This window comes from Panthera leo, chromosome A3 (genome assembly GCF_018350215.1).
Source record: "Panthera leo isolate Ple1 chromosome A3, P.leo_Ple1_pat1.1, whole genome shotgun sequence".
Classification (NCBI taxonomy): Eukaryota; Metazoa; Chordata; class Mammalia; order Carnivora; family Felidae; genus Panthera; species Panthera leo.
Genome location: NC_056681.1, coordinates 80,545,156 through 80,562,106, shown reverse-complemented (window position 1 = coordinate 80,562,106; position 16,951 = coordinate 80,545,156). Strand labels below are relative to the sequence as shown.

Below are 16,951 nucleotides of genomic sequence, written 5' to 3'. Positions count from 1 at the left end.
AAAGAACAGATATTAACTAGATATACTGTGGTGATCATTTTACAATATATTGAATCATTATGTTATGCACCTGTAACTAATGTAATGTTATATGTCAATTATGCTTTAATAATAAAGTTGTAAAAATAAAGCTTAGTTACCATAAGAAAAAGCAAATTTTTAAAGAATTTTGTTGTTGTTGTTGTTGTTGGAGGGTATATTACATTAGTAACATTAGTGCTACATGAAATAACAAAATTTCATGCCCAAAATTTGTAAAGGTGGGATAGATGCAAGAAAAAAGAAGTTTCTTAAATTAATACCAATTGAAATGTTCCCCAATAAATGAGTAAAAATGAGAATTAAAACAAAAAAAACCCCCTTAGAATAATTTTTTATAAGGAACTAAGGTGTAAAGAAATAATAATGAATCTGGAGCTTTATCATTCCCATCAATCTCTCGTTACCATGATCATGTAAATGCAGTGATTCGTGAAGAAAAAGTAGAGCTAGATATCCCCAAAGAAGGAAATCCTAGATTACCTGGTATAAAATACAAGTAAGTACTATTTAAGCCTAAGAACATAGTAACATTTTTAAATGCCCAATTAGGACTGATTTTCATGAGAAGAGTGATTGCATTTTCACTTCATCCATTTTGGAAAGAATGAAATGTTTTGAGTAGTTCAACCTAGTTGAGAATGTGAGGTTGCATTGTATTATTTTTGTTAGCCTTTAAAATGACTGTGGCACATCAGGTTTTTCTAGTTTTGAAGAATCAAAGCTGTTTCTCAATTTACAATTAATTATTACTATCCTGAACTAACCCTTGAAAACAGCACTGTGTTGCTAGGAAGTATTAAAAATATGCCTAAAGGTTCAGATATACTCTTAGAAAAAGTAAGGACCCTCTAGTTGCACTCTCACTTTGGAATATAAAATGTCTAGTCTTTGTAACAACCTAGATGTAGGATCATAACTCAAAGTTTTTCTTAAAATAAAGGTTAGGAAATTATGTAACAATTTAGAAGGAATTAGTCTTTTGCACTTACATGTTAAAGAGCATTTCTACCTTTGAATTTAATCCTCATCTCAAAGTCTTCCTGGAGTTTAATAAATGTTGTGGAATAAGTAAGAAAGAAAATGAAAAATAAATTGCAATATTAAAACCTCTTCAATTTTCACAGCACTATGTTTCATAATATAGGTACCTCAAAATATTTACTCAAGAGAATGGCTCAGTTGGTGTGCATGTTTAGGCCTGTTTGTTATTTTACATGTTTTAGGAAAATTAAAGTCATTTTCCTCCTCATGTGTCTTGACAACTTGATTGACAGACATCAATTGCAGACCATCATGAAAAGCACCACAGGCAGTATTCTAAACATTTCCCAATTATCTAAAACACTGACATACTGGTTAAGATCATATGTCACAGGTAAATACCTTTTTTATTCAGTACTTTTTACAGACCTGGGAAAATGATTAGCTTCCTTGTGGGGAATCTCCTGCTGGTGTTTTGCTTTATGTAGCAATTCACTTTATGCACACTAACTGCACTAAAAAAACCATTTAAAAACAAACTGGGTTTCTTGTAAGCGAGGTCAAGACTTTATAAAGGAATCTTCCCCTAGGTTAACCTCTTTTGCTGTGGTCAATCACCTGTCTTTTCAGCTGTTTATGTGAGGACGGAAAAAAAGAGGTCTTTCAAAGAAAATGGTCGTATTCATTCCTAGATGTTATTTAATTGGTAAGGAGGAGTCATTGCCAGTTATATTATGCATCTGCATGGAACTTAAGACCCACACATTGTTTCTTAGGCTGCTTTAAGTCCAATCAAGGGCAGATGAGGTTATCGGGAAGAATTGTGTGAAGCCGGAAATAAATCTGCAGGTAGTAGCTGATACTCAATGTAGATACCAGGTAGGAAGTTGCAAAGTGATGAAAAGCAAAGATTGTATGACAATTATTTATTCAATTGTGCAATGAATAGGACCATCTAAATTAAAATCCTTTCAAAAAGCCATGATTATCTACGCTAGAAGATCTAATTGAGAAAAAACGTAATAGGATATTCTTCTCTATGTAGTAATATGTAAACCCAAGGTATGCTCATCATTATTAAGTTCCTGAAAAAATAATGTAAAGAAGTGTGACCTAAACCTTAAGGCAAATCTCCATACTCTTAAAAATACATAGCCAGGTAAAATCAACAATGTTTCCTTTTCAAAATTTCAAACAGTAATTTAAAAGCTTCACTTTACAAAAATATAATGCTCTATTTTATGCTTTTATCTGCATTTAAATTAGCTTAGTATTTTATTCAAATGCAAAAAAATGCAGGCATAGAACTATCATACAAGCTCTCCTAAATTATACAAGAAATAATTCACAAGAATGACTTACTCTGTAGCATACCTACCACAGATGTGATTTCTATAAGGAAAAATACACTGATATTTTAAGATTACCTTTTTTGGTGGCATATTTCAATTAAAAAACCTAACAGTTTTAAAATGTATTTCTCTAGGGCCATCATCAGGCATTTGTAAAGGTTTTTTTAATGACAATACAAATTTTTGGGTTTAGAGGGCAATAAAAGTAAAAAATTGTTGAATTAAATTCTCATCTGTTAACTGAATTTCTATCAAGATTCCATTTATGGACTTTTTAGCACTCATTGGTGGTTTTAATTGTTTAATTTAAAGTAGACTGAAAACTTTAGACCAGAGGTTATTAATCACTTTGTCCTATGAATCCTTTTGGCAATACGCCCTTTTCAGAATAATGCTGTATGTTTATAAAATACATAGGATTACAGAAGAAACCAGTTATATGAAAAATAAAACCATAAAAATATTAGTAAGACTGAATTTGAGAAACAGCAATACGTATACTTTTGGTGAATGTATTAACAACTGTAATTGTGAAGAAGTGATGAGCTTAAAAGATATGTGAAGGTATTACAACTGCAACTGCAAGGTGATACCAAAATATCTGAGATTCTTAAGGTGATAAAGTCTTAGGCATGGCTAATGCTAAAGTGGTGTGTTGCCAAAATTCATAATTAAAGGAAATGCTAAATTTCACTTAAAGAATTAAGAAAATAAAATACATTTTCCCCCTAGTCATGTTCAAGAACCCCCTGAATTCTGTCCATAGCTCCCACATTAAGAACTCCTATTCTAAGACAATGTATTTCATTAACTTTTCAGCTGAAGAATTCAATTCAGTATAAAAAACAGAGTACCTACTGTGTGTTGAGTTAGTGCTTCCCTCCTTTCTCATGTCACAGTGCACATACATGTTATAATATTGTACTGTGCACTGGGGTAAATAGTTAAGTTAGCCTGCAACCACAGTCAGCTAGCCCAGCAGCCTCTGGGCAACTCAGCCCCACATAGCTACCCTGACGGCCAAAAGAATCAATATCCCCCTGCACAGTAATTAGGAAGCTCTGCCCTCAGTATGCTAATTAATTATGTGGAAAAACTATACAGTTTACCAGAAAGTGAAAAAAAACAAAAATAAAAACCAAAACCCAATGTTCGTATCTTTTTGCTTCTAGGAACATATGCTTGCTTTCTTGCATACCTGCCCTCATTCCCTCCCAACATATTTTTCTAAACTCATAATCATTTATGGTACAAGAGCTTTGGGTGCACTTTTTAAAAGCTAAATCTCGAATAAAAACAGTATGCTTTAACAAATATTTAACAGTGAATGAAGTCCATACATATATTGAAATCTGATGCCAGTCTGGCACTTGTGATCTTTAAAGGCCATGACAACCTAGGGTAAGACAACCTAGAGTAAACTATGCATCCTAATTTGCACTGCAAGGAGCAGACTATCTTCTTTCTGTGAGCTGCAGTTATGACCTTACAACACAACCTCACTTTCCCTAAATCAATAAAAGCTGCAGAAGAGCCAAACTGGAAACTATGTATTTTTTTCCTTGGCAATTCTTACCTTTTTGTTGTTCTCTTTAATATCTTGAGGATTCAGAGACTTGTAGTCACTGGGGGAGAAAAAGGCACCGTAAGTACATACAGTATTTGATAAAAACAGCTGCTTAAAAAAAAACTTGAATCTAAAAATTTGACATTCAATAATACCAAAGAGTAACTAGCAATTTCACAGCAGTTCAATCAACAAAACTAATAGTGTGGAAAAGTAAGTAAGTAAGTAAGTAAGTAAGTAAGTAAGTAAATAAATGAATGAATGAATGAATACAGTGATTACATGTTTCATTGCCTGAAGCTTTCCATCTAAAAGAGAAGTTAAGGCAGGGCACCAGAGACCCGTCTTGACAACCAAATTTACCATGAGGTAATCCCTTGTTGTCAATGTACAAAGAGCTATGGGCTAATATGTCTCATCTCATTTTAACAGTAACACAATTTTCATAATAATTAAAAAAATTTTTTTTAATGTTTATTTATTTTAGAGACAGAGAGACAAAGCACAAGTGGGGAGGGACAGAGAGAGCCGGAGACAGAATCTGAAGCAGGCTTCAGGCTCTGAGCTGTCAGCACAGAGCCCAATGTGGGGCTCAAACCCATGAACCATGAGATCATGACCTGAGCCGAAGTCGGACACTCAACCGACTGAGCCACCCAGGTGCCCCTCATAATAATTTAAAGTCAGTTATTTGTATGAGATTAAGAAGAAAAAACTTGTTTTTTTTTTTTTAAGAGAAGATAGGTTTTAGGCATCAAGAAGGGAGAACTTTTCTTTTTGGCACCCATTTCTTTTCTCAAAAAGCAAAAGGTGTGAGTAATAAGGAAAACAAAGTCAACTGTTTCAGGACATGCGTTAATGAAATTATTTATGTTTGGGGTGCCTGGGTGGCTGAGTCGGTTAAGCATCCAACTCTTGATTTCAGCTCAGGTCATGATCTCACGGTTCGTGAGTCTGGGCCCCACATTGGGTTCTGCACTGACATTGCGGAGCCTGCTTGGGATTCTCCCTCTCCCTCTCTGTGCACATGGGCACACAAAAAAATAAATAAACTTAAAAAAAGAGAGAAGTTATTTAGGTTTTTAAAGAAACTATTATTTACAAAACAATTTATACGGAATGGAAAATGTTCTACTTACATTAAATCTGGTCTAAAGTGGTGTAATATTGCACAAAAAGATAAACCGTTTCTCCATGATGTAGTAAAATTGGTGATTTTCACTCCCCGGTAGTTTTTTGTAACTTCTTTACACCATACAAGCAATGACTGACTAGCATTTGGCTTTCGCCCCAAAACAGGACTTGGTATAGGACTTGGCTAGAAAAAAAGAAAAAGAGAAAAACATTAAAATAATTTAATGAAAGATGAAAATTAACATTAATTGACCTAAGTAGATCATTTAAACCCTTTGATGTCAGTTTAGGTCCTTCAAAAATGTCAATTCAAGACAAATTAAACCTCCAAGAAGGAGACATGAATCTTAAGTTATTATCTTCAGTTTTAGCCTATGGCATTTGCCTGACAAGGATGTAGATATGCAAGATTTTAAACTCATACATAAGAACAAGCCAAGAGCTACACTGATGGAAACATTATATTGAAGTATTTAAATACTTAAGTCTGAATATCTGTGTAACTCTTATACCCTAAAAAATTTTCCTCAAATACAATCATGGATAAATATAGTTCCTTTTTGACTAGATTAAAAATAATGTATTTTGAAATCTAACTGTAGCACAAATTGTTAGCAGTGGAAAGACCAAGATCCTATTAAGTTTTTTTTTAATACAGTAATCATATTTTTGATAGCACAATGGTAATCATACTCAAACATATTTCTTATATAAATTTTATGATGGCAAAACAGATTTAGAGTTATTAGCAACAGTCAGGTATTGGTAGCAACAGCACACAACAGTGTGTAATTTGGATTTGCTCAAAATATCTTCTAATTATCACTGATAGTTACTTTTGTAGGTTAGTTAGGGGTGTGTGTGTGTGTGTGTGTGTGTGTGTGTGTGTGTGGCTAAATCTTAAGCATATACTTGGTTTTTCCCTTGTTTATATATTTAAAACAATGATGACAAAAAAAAACTACATAAGATTTTTATCCTAAACTTTTATTATTCTTAAAACCATGTCACTTTCTTTTACTGAATAACAACCACATTTTGTGATAGTAATTGTAAGGCTGGTACAATTGAAAACCATAAAGAAAACTACAATAAGCTTCTGGACTTTAAATTTTGCTATCAGTTAAGAGTGCTGATGATAAACATAAAATAGGGCCCTCTAAAATAAGGTGAAAGGAGGATTATTATTTACCCCTAATATCACTTAAGTTTAACATGCAAACCATTCTCGCTACAAAGCTTACTTAAGAAAGACCAATGATGCCCCCACTTGACAAAAGCATGTTAGTGCCAAAAAATTAAAATCATCAACTCCAAATTGAGATTATACATTCACTGCTCCTGTGAAAAGACTAAGAAACACCAAGGATGTAATTTCTTATTTTTATTATATTTTTATTAACTGCCTTATTAACAAATTCTTATATAAAGCAACCTTACAAAGGGCTGTTCATTAAGTAATCACCTATACAAAGTAAATGTGAAAAATTCACAAGCCAAAAAATTCAATAAATTTAGGTTCAATTCTACTTATTATGAAGAAGTAGGTAAAAATGGAATTCCTAATGTAATAAAGTATTTACTTTAGAATAAATAATAGTTCTTTTAATAACTTCAATTTGACATGTATAAAAATGGATATTAAATATCTTTTTATCTGATGGTTACTTTGCACTGTGATTTTCAAATAGTTCTAGTCACTTAACCTGAAATAGAGTGGAGAATGGTCCATGGATGAGGTAGGGGGATCAATGAACTGGGTACAAACACATTTTTTTCTTAGATTTCCTATTATTTAAAGGATTGTCTTTATTAAAATGTTTTTCTGTATCAAATTATACTACTAAGACATTGATTCAATTACAGCTTGAGTAATAGGTACATGGGCCAGATAATCTGCAAATGTCATTACAATGATTCATTCCAATCATCATTAGCACGTAGACAGGTAATGTACAAAAGTCATTATCATTGGGGCGTCTGGGTGGCTCAGTCGGTTAAGCGGCCGACTTCGGCTCAGGTCATGATCTCGCGGTCTGTGAGTTCGAGCCCCGCGTCGGGCTCTGTGCTGACAGCTCAGAGCCTGGAGCCTGTTTCAGAGTCTGTGTCTCCCTCTCTCTGACCCTCCCCCGTTCATGCTCTGTCTCTCTCTGTCTCAAAAATAAATAAACATTAAAAAAAAAAAAAGTCATTATCATTATGTTACAATCCAGAGTGGCTTTCTGTAAGAATTAGGGAAAACACACAATGTCATTATGATTATAAACATATCCTTGTTTCTAAGAAGGCTCAATATGAAAAGGCTAGAAGAACTAAGCTAAACTTTGGATTTACCCTAACACAACAAAACCCTTGAATTAAACATATCTTACAGATGCTTGCTGCACTGCCAAGAAAAAGAAGTCATATGTAATTGAAGAAACTTTGATGAAATTACAAGCCCTATAACTGGTCATATTGGTTGCAGAGAAATAAAACTGAAGTAGAAGCACTGTACAATAAATCATCCACTTTAGAACGGCTGATCTTTCATCTAATATTTTGCAGAGGGTTACAAATAAATAAGCAGTTAAATAATTTCAAAGCTTTCAGGATATGAATGAATGTCATTTCTTGTTTCTTGCTATAGCTGGCTCCTGATGTGGCAGGTTAATTTATTTCTCTGTCTCTGTTTCCTCATCTACAAAATGGGGATTGTAATGGTACCTAGTGTACATAGTGTCATTATAGTAAGAGGACTGCCTCTCCCTCCTCCCATCCATTATTGCTCATTACCACTCTCTCCCTTGATTATTCTGAACCGTATCAACCTCTTTTCTGTTCCTTGGATATCCAAGACATGGTCCACCTTTGCATCTTTGTACAGATTGTTCCATTTGCCTGGATGTTCTCCTGTCAGATATCTGCATGATTAACTCCAATGCAACCATTTTCATTATGCCTGTTATGACAACCCTATTTAATAATGCAACCCATCTCCATCATTCAACCTCAACCCCACACTCCTGACTACCTTACCTTGCTCTGTTTTTTCGATAGTACTTACCATCCTATGGTCCATATACTTTATTTTGGTTATTACCAAAATATGCTTATTGGTCATGCTTACTGCTTATTACTTTGTCCATTCTCACTAAATATAAGGTCTGTGAAGACAGGGGTCTATGTTTGTTTCATTAACTTATCCTAAGAGTCAGCAGGCACTCAATAAATGCTGCTAAATAAACAGATGCAGGCAAAACACTTGGCAAAATGTATGGCACATAGAAACAACTCCATAAATGTTAATTACAACTATTATTACTACTACCAATACATTATCAGCACTTGAATTCCTATTTTTGAGGGTCTTTTGGAAACTTAAAAGGCCATGAATTCTTCAAGATTAGTGAAAAATATTTTTGCAAACAAAGCTTTAGCTGGAAGATAATCTTGATACTTTATGTACAAAACGGAGCACTTGGAATTCTTGGCAATGTATCTACTTTTATGAGTTTGGTGAAAAAAGCAGCTCTGAGTGACTTTAATTTAATGCTTTCCAAAGAAAGGAAAACATCAAAATCTGGTCATTAATGGTAGAACCAAACTATCAGATGCTGGAACAACTCTTTTTAAAAGTTCTTTATTTATGCAGTGACCAGATGTATGAGAAGACATCTTTATTTAACATACTGGGAAAGTAAACCACAGATATTACAGTTATATTTGTTATGTACAAGAGAGGAAATTTCTAAAAGCCATTCTTATAACTTTATGGTCAGATTAATCAGAATCTGACTGATTTTGAAGAACTGATCTGCTTCATTAGGTGATCCTTCCATTTCTCTCTAAATCAAGCTACTATACGGATGCAATGGTACCAATCTCAGCTTAACTAAGAACTACAAATAGATGCCAATCATCATGATTATAGAGCCAATTTGAAGACATTACCGTGGAGAGGAAATAGGACTTGAAACCGTTGTTTCACTTAACAGTTCTGTGTTCTAGTATAGATAATTTTAATGCATTGTTTCTGTTAACATAGCATTTTACATATTAAAGATAATAAGGCCACCTAGTTACTCTTGCTATCAATGGCAAGAGGATTGCTTTCAGAAAACCTAGTCAAATAACTTGTTACAAAATTTCCTAAATTTTAATAGCTGTAAGAAATTTCAATTCCATTTTTTCTGCTCTACCCCTCTCACTATAGTTGCTTTCTCTTTGCTCTTTCCTCTTCTTCCACTGATACAAGCACATATATATTCCTCTAGGTATTGCTCTAAATAGTTTTTTCTCTTTCCACACTTTGAGCTGATTCACTCCCAGGATTTCAACTATCACTTCCATGCAGATGATTCCCAAATATACATTTATAGTTCAAACTATCTCAAGTTGACATTTCCAGCTGGCCGTCCTTCCTGCCATATAAAATTCAAACTCAATATGTTCAAAACCATAATTATAATCTTTCCTTACAACCTGCTTCGTTTTCATTATGTTTACAAATGATATTGCTATTGTCCCAATTATCTAGACTTTTAATCTCAGAATCAGCTTTGACCTCTTCCTTCTCCAATCATCCCTTATTAAGTTAATTCATGGGAAATTTTGATCCTATTGCTATAACCTATCTTCTTTTGTCTAGCTATTGCAAAATCTTGCTAATAGGTCTTCTGTTTTTCAAAATTCCCCTTTATCTGATTCGTTGCCATAGCAACAAACTTCTTAAAGCACAGGTCAAAGTATCTAATGACTGTTAAACACACAAAATGACATCAAAATACTTTTGAGAAGTGAATCCCAAATCTCTTTCAATGTATCTACTCTCCAGGATGATTATTCTCTAGAATCACTATGCTCTCCTCCCTAGTCCCAGCTCCCCTACTTCCTGTCTTTGATCATACAGATTGTCACCTCACTTTGGAGTATCTTCTGTCCCAAGTACAACTGCTACAATTCCACTTTAACTTCAAGATAATTGCACAAGAGGGGCACCAGGGTGGCTCAGTCAGTTAAGTGTCTGACTCTTAATTTTGGCTCAGGTCATGATCTCCCAGTTCGTGAGTTCAAGCCCCACATCATGTTCTGTGCTGACAGTGCGGAGTCTGCTTGGGATTCTCTCTCTCCCTCTTTCTCTGCCCCTCCCTGGCTTGTGTTTTCCCTCTCTCTCAAAATAAATAAGTAAACTTTAAAAATATGTTTTTTTTAAAAAAAAAGATTATTGCACATGAAATCTCTCCAACTCCAGTCAGTAGGAATTTTCAATATTCCTTTGACTCTCATATAGAATTTTTCTTACAATATGTTATTTCTTCCCTCTACAAAAAGACTTAATTCTTCATTAATCCATACAGTATATTCTGAGCATTTACTATGTCCCACAGGCAATGTTAAAATCTTTACATGGATTAGCTCACTTAATCTTCACAACTCCTTTGAGTTAAGTGCTATTATTCCCAATTTCAGTTGAGGAAACTTAAGTCACACAGCTAAAAAGTAAAGGAGTTAGGATCTATACCAAGGTGTTCCCACTCCAGAGCCTGTGCTCTTATCCAACATGCATTTCACATTTCAAGATAATGCAGCTTTAGGACCTCAGCAGAAACTGTAAGTTTCTTGAGACTAGTAGTTGCCTTAGTTTACTTCTTACCTTTTTCAGAGCTTAGTGACTGACTGCCCAGTGTATATTAAGTTAATTGATTCTAAAAAGGCAATTGATCCAAAAATTTTAAGCTTTAGGAGTACTTAGTTGATAAAACCCTTTGTCCATTCTTTGGATTTTATTTACTTATTTTTAAAAAAAATTTTTTTTATGTTTGGGCGCCTGGGTGGCTCACTTGGTTAAGCATCCGACTTTGGCTCAGGTCATGATCTCACTGTTTGTGGGTTTGAGCCCCGCATCCGGCTTGGTGCCGACAGCTCAGAGCCTGTTTCAGATTCTGTGTCTCCCTCGCTCTCTGCCCCTCCCCCACTTGCGCTCTGTCTCCATCTCAAAAATTAAAAAAACATTAAAAAAAATTAAAAAAAAATTATGTTTGTTTATTTTTGAGAGAGAGAGAGAGAGAGAGAGAGAGAGAGAGGGAGAGAGAGAGAGAGAGAACGAGCGAGGGAGAGGCAGAGAGAGAAGGAGACACAGAATCCGAAGCAGGCTCTAGGCTCTGAGCTGTCTGCACAGAGCCTGATGCTGGGCTGGAACCCACAGACCGTGAGATCATGACTTAAGCTGAAGTCGGACACTCAACCGACTGAGCCACCCAGGCGCCCGCCCCTCTTTGGATTTTAGAGTATTGGTTAGAAGTAGAACTAGAAGTAGAACTGTCAGTCCACAGCAGTGAAATATATACTACTATTGCTAAAATTGTAGGACATTTTTGTCTCCCTATTGCTGATTCTGGGAGTCTTCCCCCAATTATTACAAATTTTCAAAAACAATTGAGGAAACTGTGGATAAACCTTACAATTTGGGGAGCACAAAACAAAAGCAGTGGTGAGAACAGTAACACTTGTATTTGCACCGTTAATTCTTCTTCAAAGTGTTTCATTTAAATAACTTCATTTTATTCTCATAGAGAAATTGAGGTATTATTTTACTTCTAGACAATCTGAAAGATTATGCTGTAATTAATATTGGGAGGAACTTGTGCTTATATTAAAGGACTACCATCTGAACACAATTTTTGGTTGCTGGTTTTTGTTTTTTTTTAGTTTATTTATTTTTGACAGTGTGAGCATGAGCTGGGGAGGAGCAGAGAGAGAGGGAGACACAGAATCCGAAGCAGGCTCCAGGCTCCAAGCTGTCAGCACAGACCCTGACGCGGGGCTCGAACTCAAGAACTGTGAGATCATGACCTGAGCCGAAGTCGGACGCCCAACTGACTGAGCCACCCAGGTGCCCCAACTGGTTTTTTTTTTTTTTTTTTAAGTTTATTTATTTATTTTTGAGACAGAGAGCAAGAGTGTGAGTGGGGGAAGGGCAGAGAGAGAGGGAGACAGAGAATCTCAAGTAGGCTCTTGAGTTGTCAACCAAGAGCCTGACGTGGGCCTCAAACTCAAGAATGGTGAAATCATGACCTGAGTTGAAATCAAGAATTGGACCCTTAACCAACTGAGCCACCCAGGCGACCCTGAACACAATTTTTAAAAAGCTGAACAAAATGTTAGAAAACATTCTAAGATACATCAAACAACTATCCTCAAATCAAGATCTTGGACAGACTAGGTAACTGGAGAGTGAGCAAAGCTCTCACAGCTGCTTTTGTAATGGTTGCTCTGCAAGAGTGAACTGAGGGGCAGAGCTGCACTTTTGGTAGACTCCCAAATAGCAATATGCACCCCTCAACCCTCAAAAGTAGAAAAAATAAAATAAAATGGGAACAAAAAATAGTGAAATTGGAAATACGCATACAATACAAAGGATCAACAAAGCCAAAAGTTGCTTCTTTGAAATGACAAAATCAAACCTCTGATATGACTGAACAAGAAAAAAAAAAAGAAGAAAGCAAATTCCTAGAAAAGCATAGCTAGAAGAGACAGAAAGCCTGGATAGTTCTTGTTGCTATTGAAGAAACTGAATTTGTAATTGAAATCCTTCCTATAAACAAAATTTCAGGTGGTTTTATTGATAAGTTCCACCAAACATTCAAGGAAGAAATATGTCCAACATTACACTTATTCTTCCAGAGAATAGGGAAAATGAGTTTATTCTCCAACTCATTTCATGATCCTAGCAAACCCTGATACCAAAACTCAATAGAAAAAGAAAAAATTACAGGAAAACCTGTCATGAATATAGAGGCAAAAGTGTTAATAAAAATATTAGCATGTTGAACCTAGCAATTTATAATTGAACAAACTGGACAATTAACCAAGGAATGCACATTTGACTTAACATTAGCAAACCTATTGAGGTAACTTGCCAAATTAACAGATGATAGGGGAAACTGTGTAGATATAATCATCTAAATAGATACAGAAAAACATTTAACAAAATGTAATGTCCATTTATATTCTATAAAATAGTCCTAGCAAATTGATAGTAACAAGATTCCTTAACTTGTAGAATCTTCAGCAACTATCTCAATGATGAAATATTTAAGATTTTTCCTTTGAGAGTGGGGATCTACCACCACTTTTATTTACCATTGTTTTGGAGGTCTTAGCTAGTTTTAAGGCCAGAAAGAGATATAATGTTGTAAATATCGGAAAAGAATCAAAATGGTAAAAGTGACATTATTTGCAAATAATATAATTAAGTACATAGAAAATCCAAAAGAACCTATAGATAATTTATTAGGATGAATATGAGAATTTAAGGAGGTTGCTGTGTACAAAAAACAATGTACAAAACTAACTGCATTCCTATACACCAACAAAAGCAGTTAGAAATTAAAAATTTTAAGACCATTCACAGTGGCATAAAAAAATTACTAAGGAATAAATCTACAAATAATGTGCATGAGTGTAACTAAAAAACTATCAAGATTTACTGTGAGAAAATACAGGAATCTTAAAGAGGTAAAGAAATATACCATATCCATGGATTAGAAGACACAATTTATAAAGACACCAATTATTTCCAGGGAGAAAGGGTTAACCAAAAGACCTAATACCTTTATGAGGAAATGACCTCGAGTTTACCTTCCAGCAATGTTCCCACAGAAATATATTGGATGAACATCAACGTGAAAGGTCAAGTTTGTTACCAGGCAACATTACTTATTGTAAAAATGACCCCGGCTTGGTGAACTGCATCTACACTTGGAAGCCTGTCAATAAACTATAAATGCCTATTGAAAAATAAAGGCCACAGCTTCCTTGTGCTTACAGTGATTCTGGCACTTAAATGTGTCCCTCGAGGGATCTAATGGTTAAACATACAGGTGTACAAGAGTATGTATCTTATAAACCAGAGTGGTCCACACTTACCCATCTTGCAACTGAACAATTCACGGGGAGTTGAACTATGGCACTGCATACCTGATGCTATAATGCTTACATACTGCATTTCTTTGCCTTCTATAAAGCTAAGTAACCTAGTGCCAAGTTATTTTATACACACCCATACACAAAGGGCTTATAATCAGAATGAAAATCTGCTCTATCACATTATTAAGAGAACTGCAAAAGACACTACTACATACTTCCCTCCCAGGAAGGCTAAAGGTAAAAACTCTTTTAATTAAAAGGAAATTAATATTTTAATGAAATTAAAAATATCAAGTGTTGACAAGAATGTGGAGCAAAGGGAACTTATACAGAGCTCACGGGAAAACTCTGGCATCATCTATTATGATAAATCTGAAGATGTGCATATGCTATGACCCAGCAATCCTAGGTTTATAACCTACAGAAACTCATGGTTATACAAGATAGAACACATGTTCAAAAATGTTCACAGCATTTTTGCACTGTCACAGCAGCACTGTTTACAATTTCCCATATGTGAAAATAATTCTAATATTAGAATTATATATGTTGTTGGTGACAACAATAAAATAGATCTTAAAATTGTGATCTGTTCAGATAGTGAAATAACACCACACACACACACACACACACACACACACACACACACACACACACGCAGAGACAGACAGAAAGAAGGGAGGGAGAGGAGAGAGATTGAGAGAAGTACAGAAAACATTTAATCCTAAAATATACTACTGACAAAAGAAAACAGGTACAAAATCATATATATATATACCAGGTGATTCCATTTATATAAAATGAAAAACCAGTCAAACCTAACATTATATTATTCAAGGATTTGTACTTAAAATTTCTGGAGTGATTTCAAAGATCTAATTCTTTTGGTGTTTACATAGATGTTCACTTAAAATAATTTTCTTAAGCTGCATATATGTTTTATGCACTTTTTTGTATATATTTTATATACATTTCTGTTTCACAGCAAAAATGTTTAAGAAAAATATTGGAATTGCTGGTTTAAAAATAATGAAGTAAAGATGGTGGTTTCCCCATGCAATCTGAAAATCACCTGAAGGTAACAAGGATAATGAGAAACAAAAGTAAACCTTTATCAGCCTGAAGTAGGAGACATATGGAACCCTGACTACAATATATGGGGATGTTCTAACAATAAATTAATAAACAAATTTCCCAAATTACCAGAAGAATCAATTATAAATAAAACAAGGAAAATATAACTCATATAGTGCAAAAAAAATTTAAAAGAAAGCATAATTATAAAATAGGATTTCAGAACCAGGACAGAACCAGATAGATAATTATATATCTAATAATTACATACAATAGAGACAGTAAAAATAGGCCCACATAGAATAGCAGGGGAGAGAAGGTTGACCTTAAGGACTTGTGTGAAAAGACTGGTGGTGATATTAACAAATATTACTCTTCTTATATGTGTAATCAAATATGACAACATTTGGAAGATCTGCAGGACTTGGGGAATCAATATTGTCCAGTGAACAAAACACATAATATTACAAAACCATGCATCAACAAAATATCCATTTGAAAATGCAAGATAAACCAAGGTATGATTTCAGATTCTGCATGTCAAATAAAAAAAAAACTATCACTTGTGAGTTTTCATGTAGTATCAAAGAAGACAATCTATAATTATTTGAAAAGTCTATTAAAATTATCTTTATTTTTCCAACTGTAAGTGTGAACATCAGATTTTCTTTATATACTTCAACCAAATAGCATATTTACAACAGATTAAATACTGAAGCTATCTCTACTAAGCCAGTCATTAGAGTGTGGCAAAAGTGGAAAAAATTTCATTCTTTTTACTAAATTGTTTTTGTTTTGGAAAATATAGTCATTTTTCCAAAAAAAAATGTTATTTATGTATGTAATTGTTTATTATTTTTATTTTATTTGAGAAAGTGTACATGAGAGAGCATGCATGTGAGAGAGGGAAGGGCAGAGGGAGAGGGAACAAGAGAATCTCAATCAGGTTCCATGCCCAGCACCGAGCCTGACACAGGGGTCAATCTCACGACCATGAGAACATGACCTGAGCTGAAATCAAGAGTGGGACGCTTAACCAACTGAGACACCTATACACCCTATTATTATTATTTTAAATGAATTAATATACTTTTTAATTTTCTCATTTTTAATTTCTAATATTATAAGTATCAATAGGTATAGCTCACATAAAAATTCTTTGGGGCCCTGAATAACTTAAAACATTTTTATTATAGTAAAGTACACATAATTTAGTTTGTACCATCTTAACCAGTTTTATACATTTTTAAGAATGTTTTTTTTTTTTAAATTTTTTTAAGTTTATTTATTTTTGAGACAGAGAGAGACAGAGCATGAACGGGGGAGGGGCAGAGAGAGAGGGAGACACAGAATCGGAAGCAGGCTCCAGGCTCTGAGCCATCAGCCCAGAGCCTGACGCGGGGCTCGAACTCACGGACCGTGAGATCGTGACCTGAGCCGAAGTCGGACGCTTAACCGACTGAGCCACCCAGGCTCCCCAAGAATGTTTATTTTTGAGAGAGAGAGAAAGTGGGGAAGGGGCAGAAAGAAAGGGAGACAGAGGATTCATAGCAGGCTCCACATGGTCAGCACAGAGCCTGACACAGGGCTTGAACTCATGAACCATGAGATCATGACCTAAGCTGAAGTTGGATGCTTAACCAAATGAGCCACCCAGGAGCCCCATCTTAACCATTTTTAAATGCACAGTTCAGTGGTATTAAGTACATTCCCTATTGTTGTGCAACCATCATGACTGTCCATCTCCAGAACACATATCTTGCAAAACTGAAACTCTATACCCATTGAACAGTAATTTCCCATTTCTGCTTTCCCACAGCCTCCAGCAACAATTCTACTTTCTGTATGATAGAACTGTTGTTACATGAGATACCTTATGTAAGTGTAATCA

General features: G+C 34.7%; 1 protein-coding gene across 17 annotated transcripts in view; it reads right to left on the bottom strand.

Annotated features, from left to right (window-relative positions):
- Positions 1–16,951, bottom strand: part of EHBP1 (EH domain binding protein 1) — a 369,979-nt gene that overhangs the window by 102,752 nt on the left and 250,276 nt on the right. For all 17 annotated transcript variants that reach the window (XM_042932413.1, XM_042932414.1, XM_042932416.1 and 14 more), the window contains 2 exons: positions 5,082–5,260; positions 3,952–4,000 (listed from right to left, as the gene is read on the bottom strand). In XM_042932413.1, coding sequence (XP_042788347.1) covers positions 3,952–4,000; positions 5,082–5,260 — 228 coding nt within the window. The remainder of the gene's footprint in view (positions 1–3,951; positions 4,001–5,081; positions 5,261–16,951) is intronic.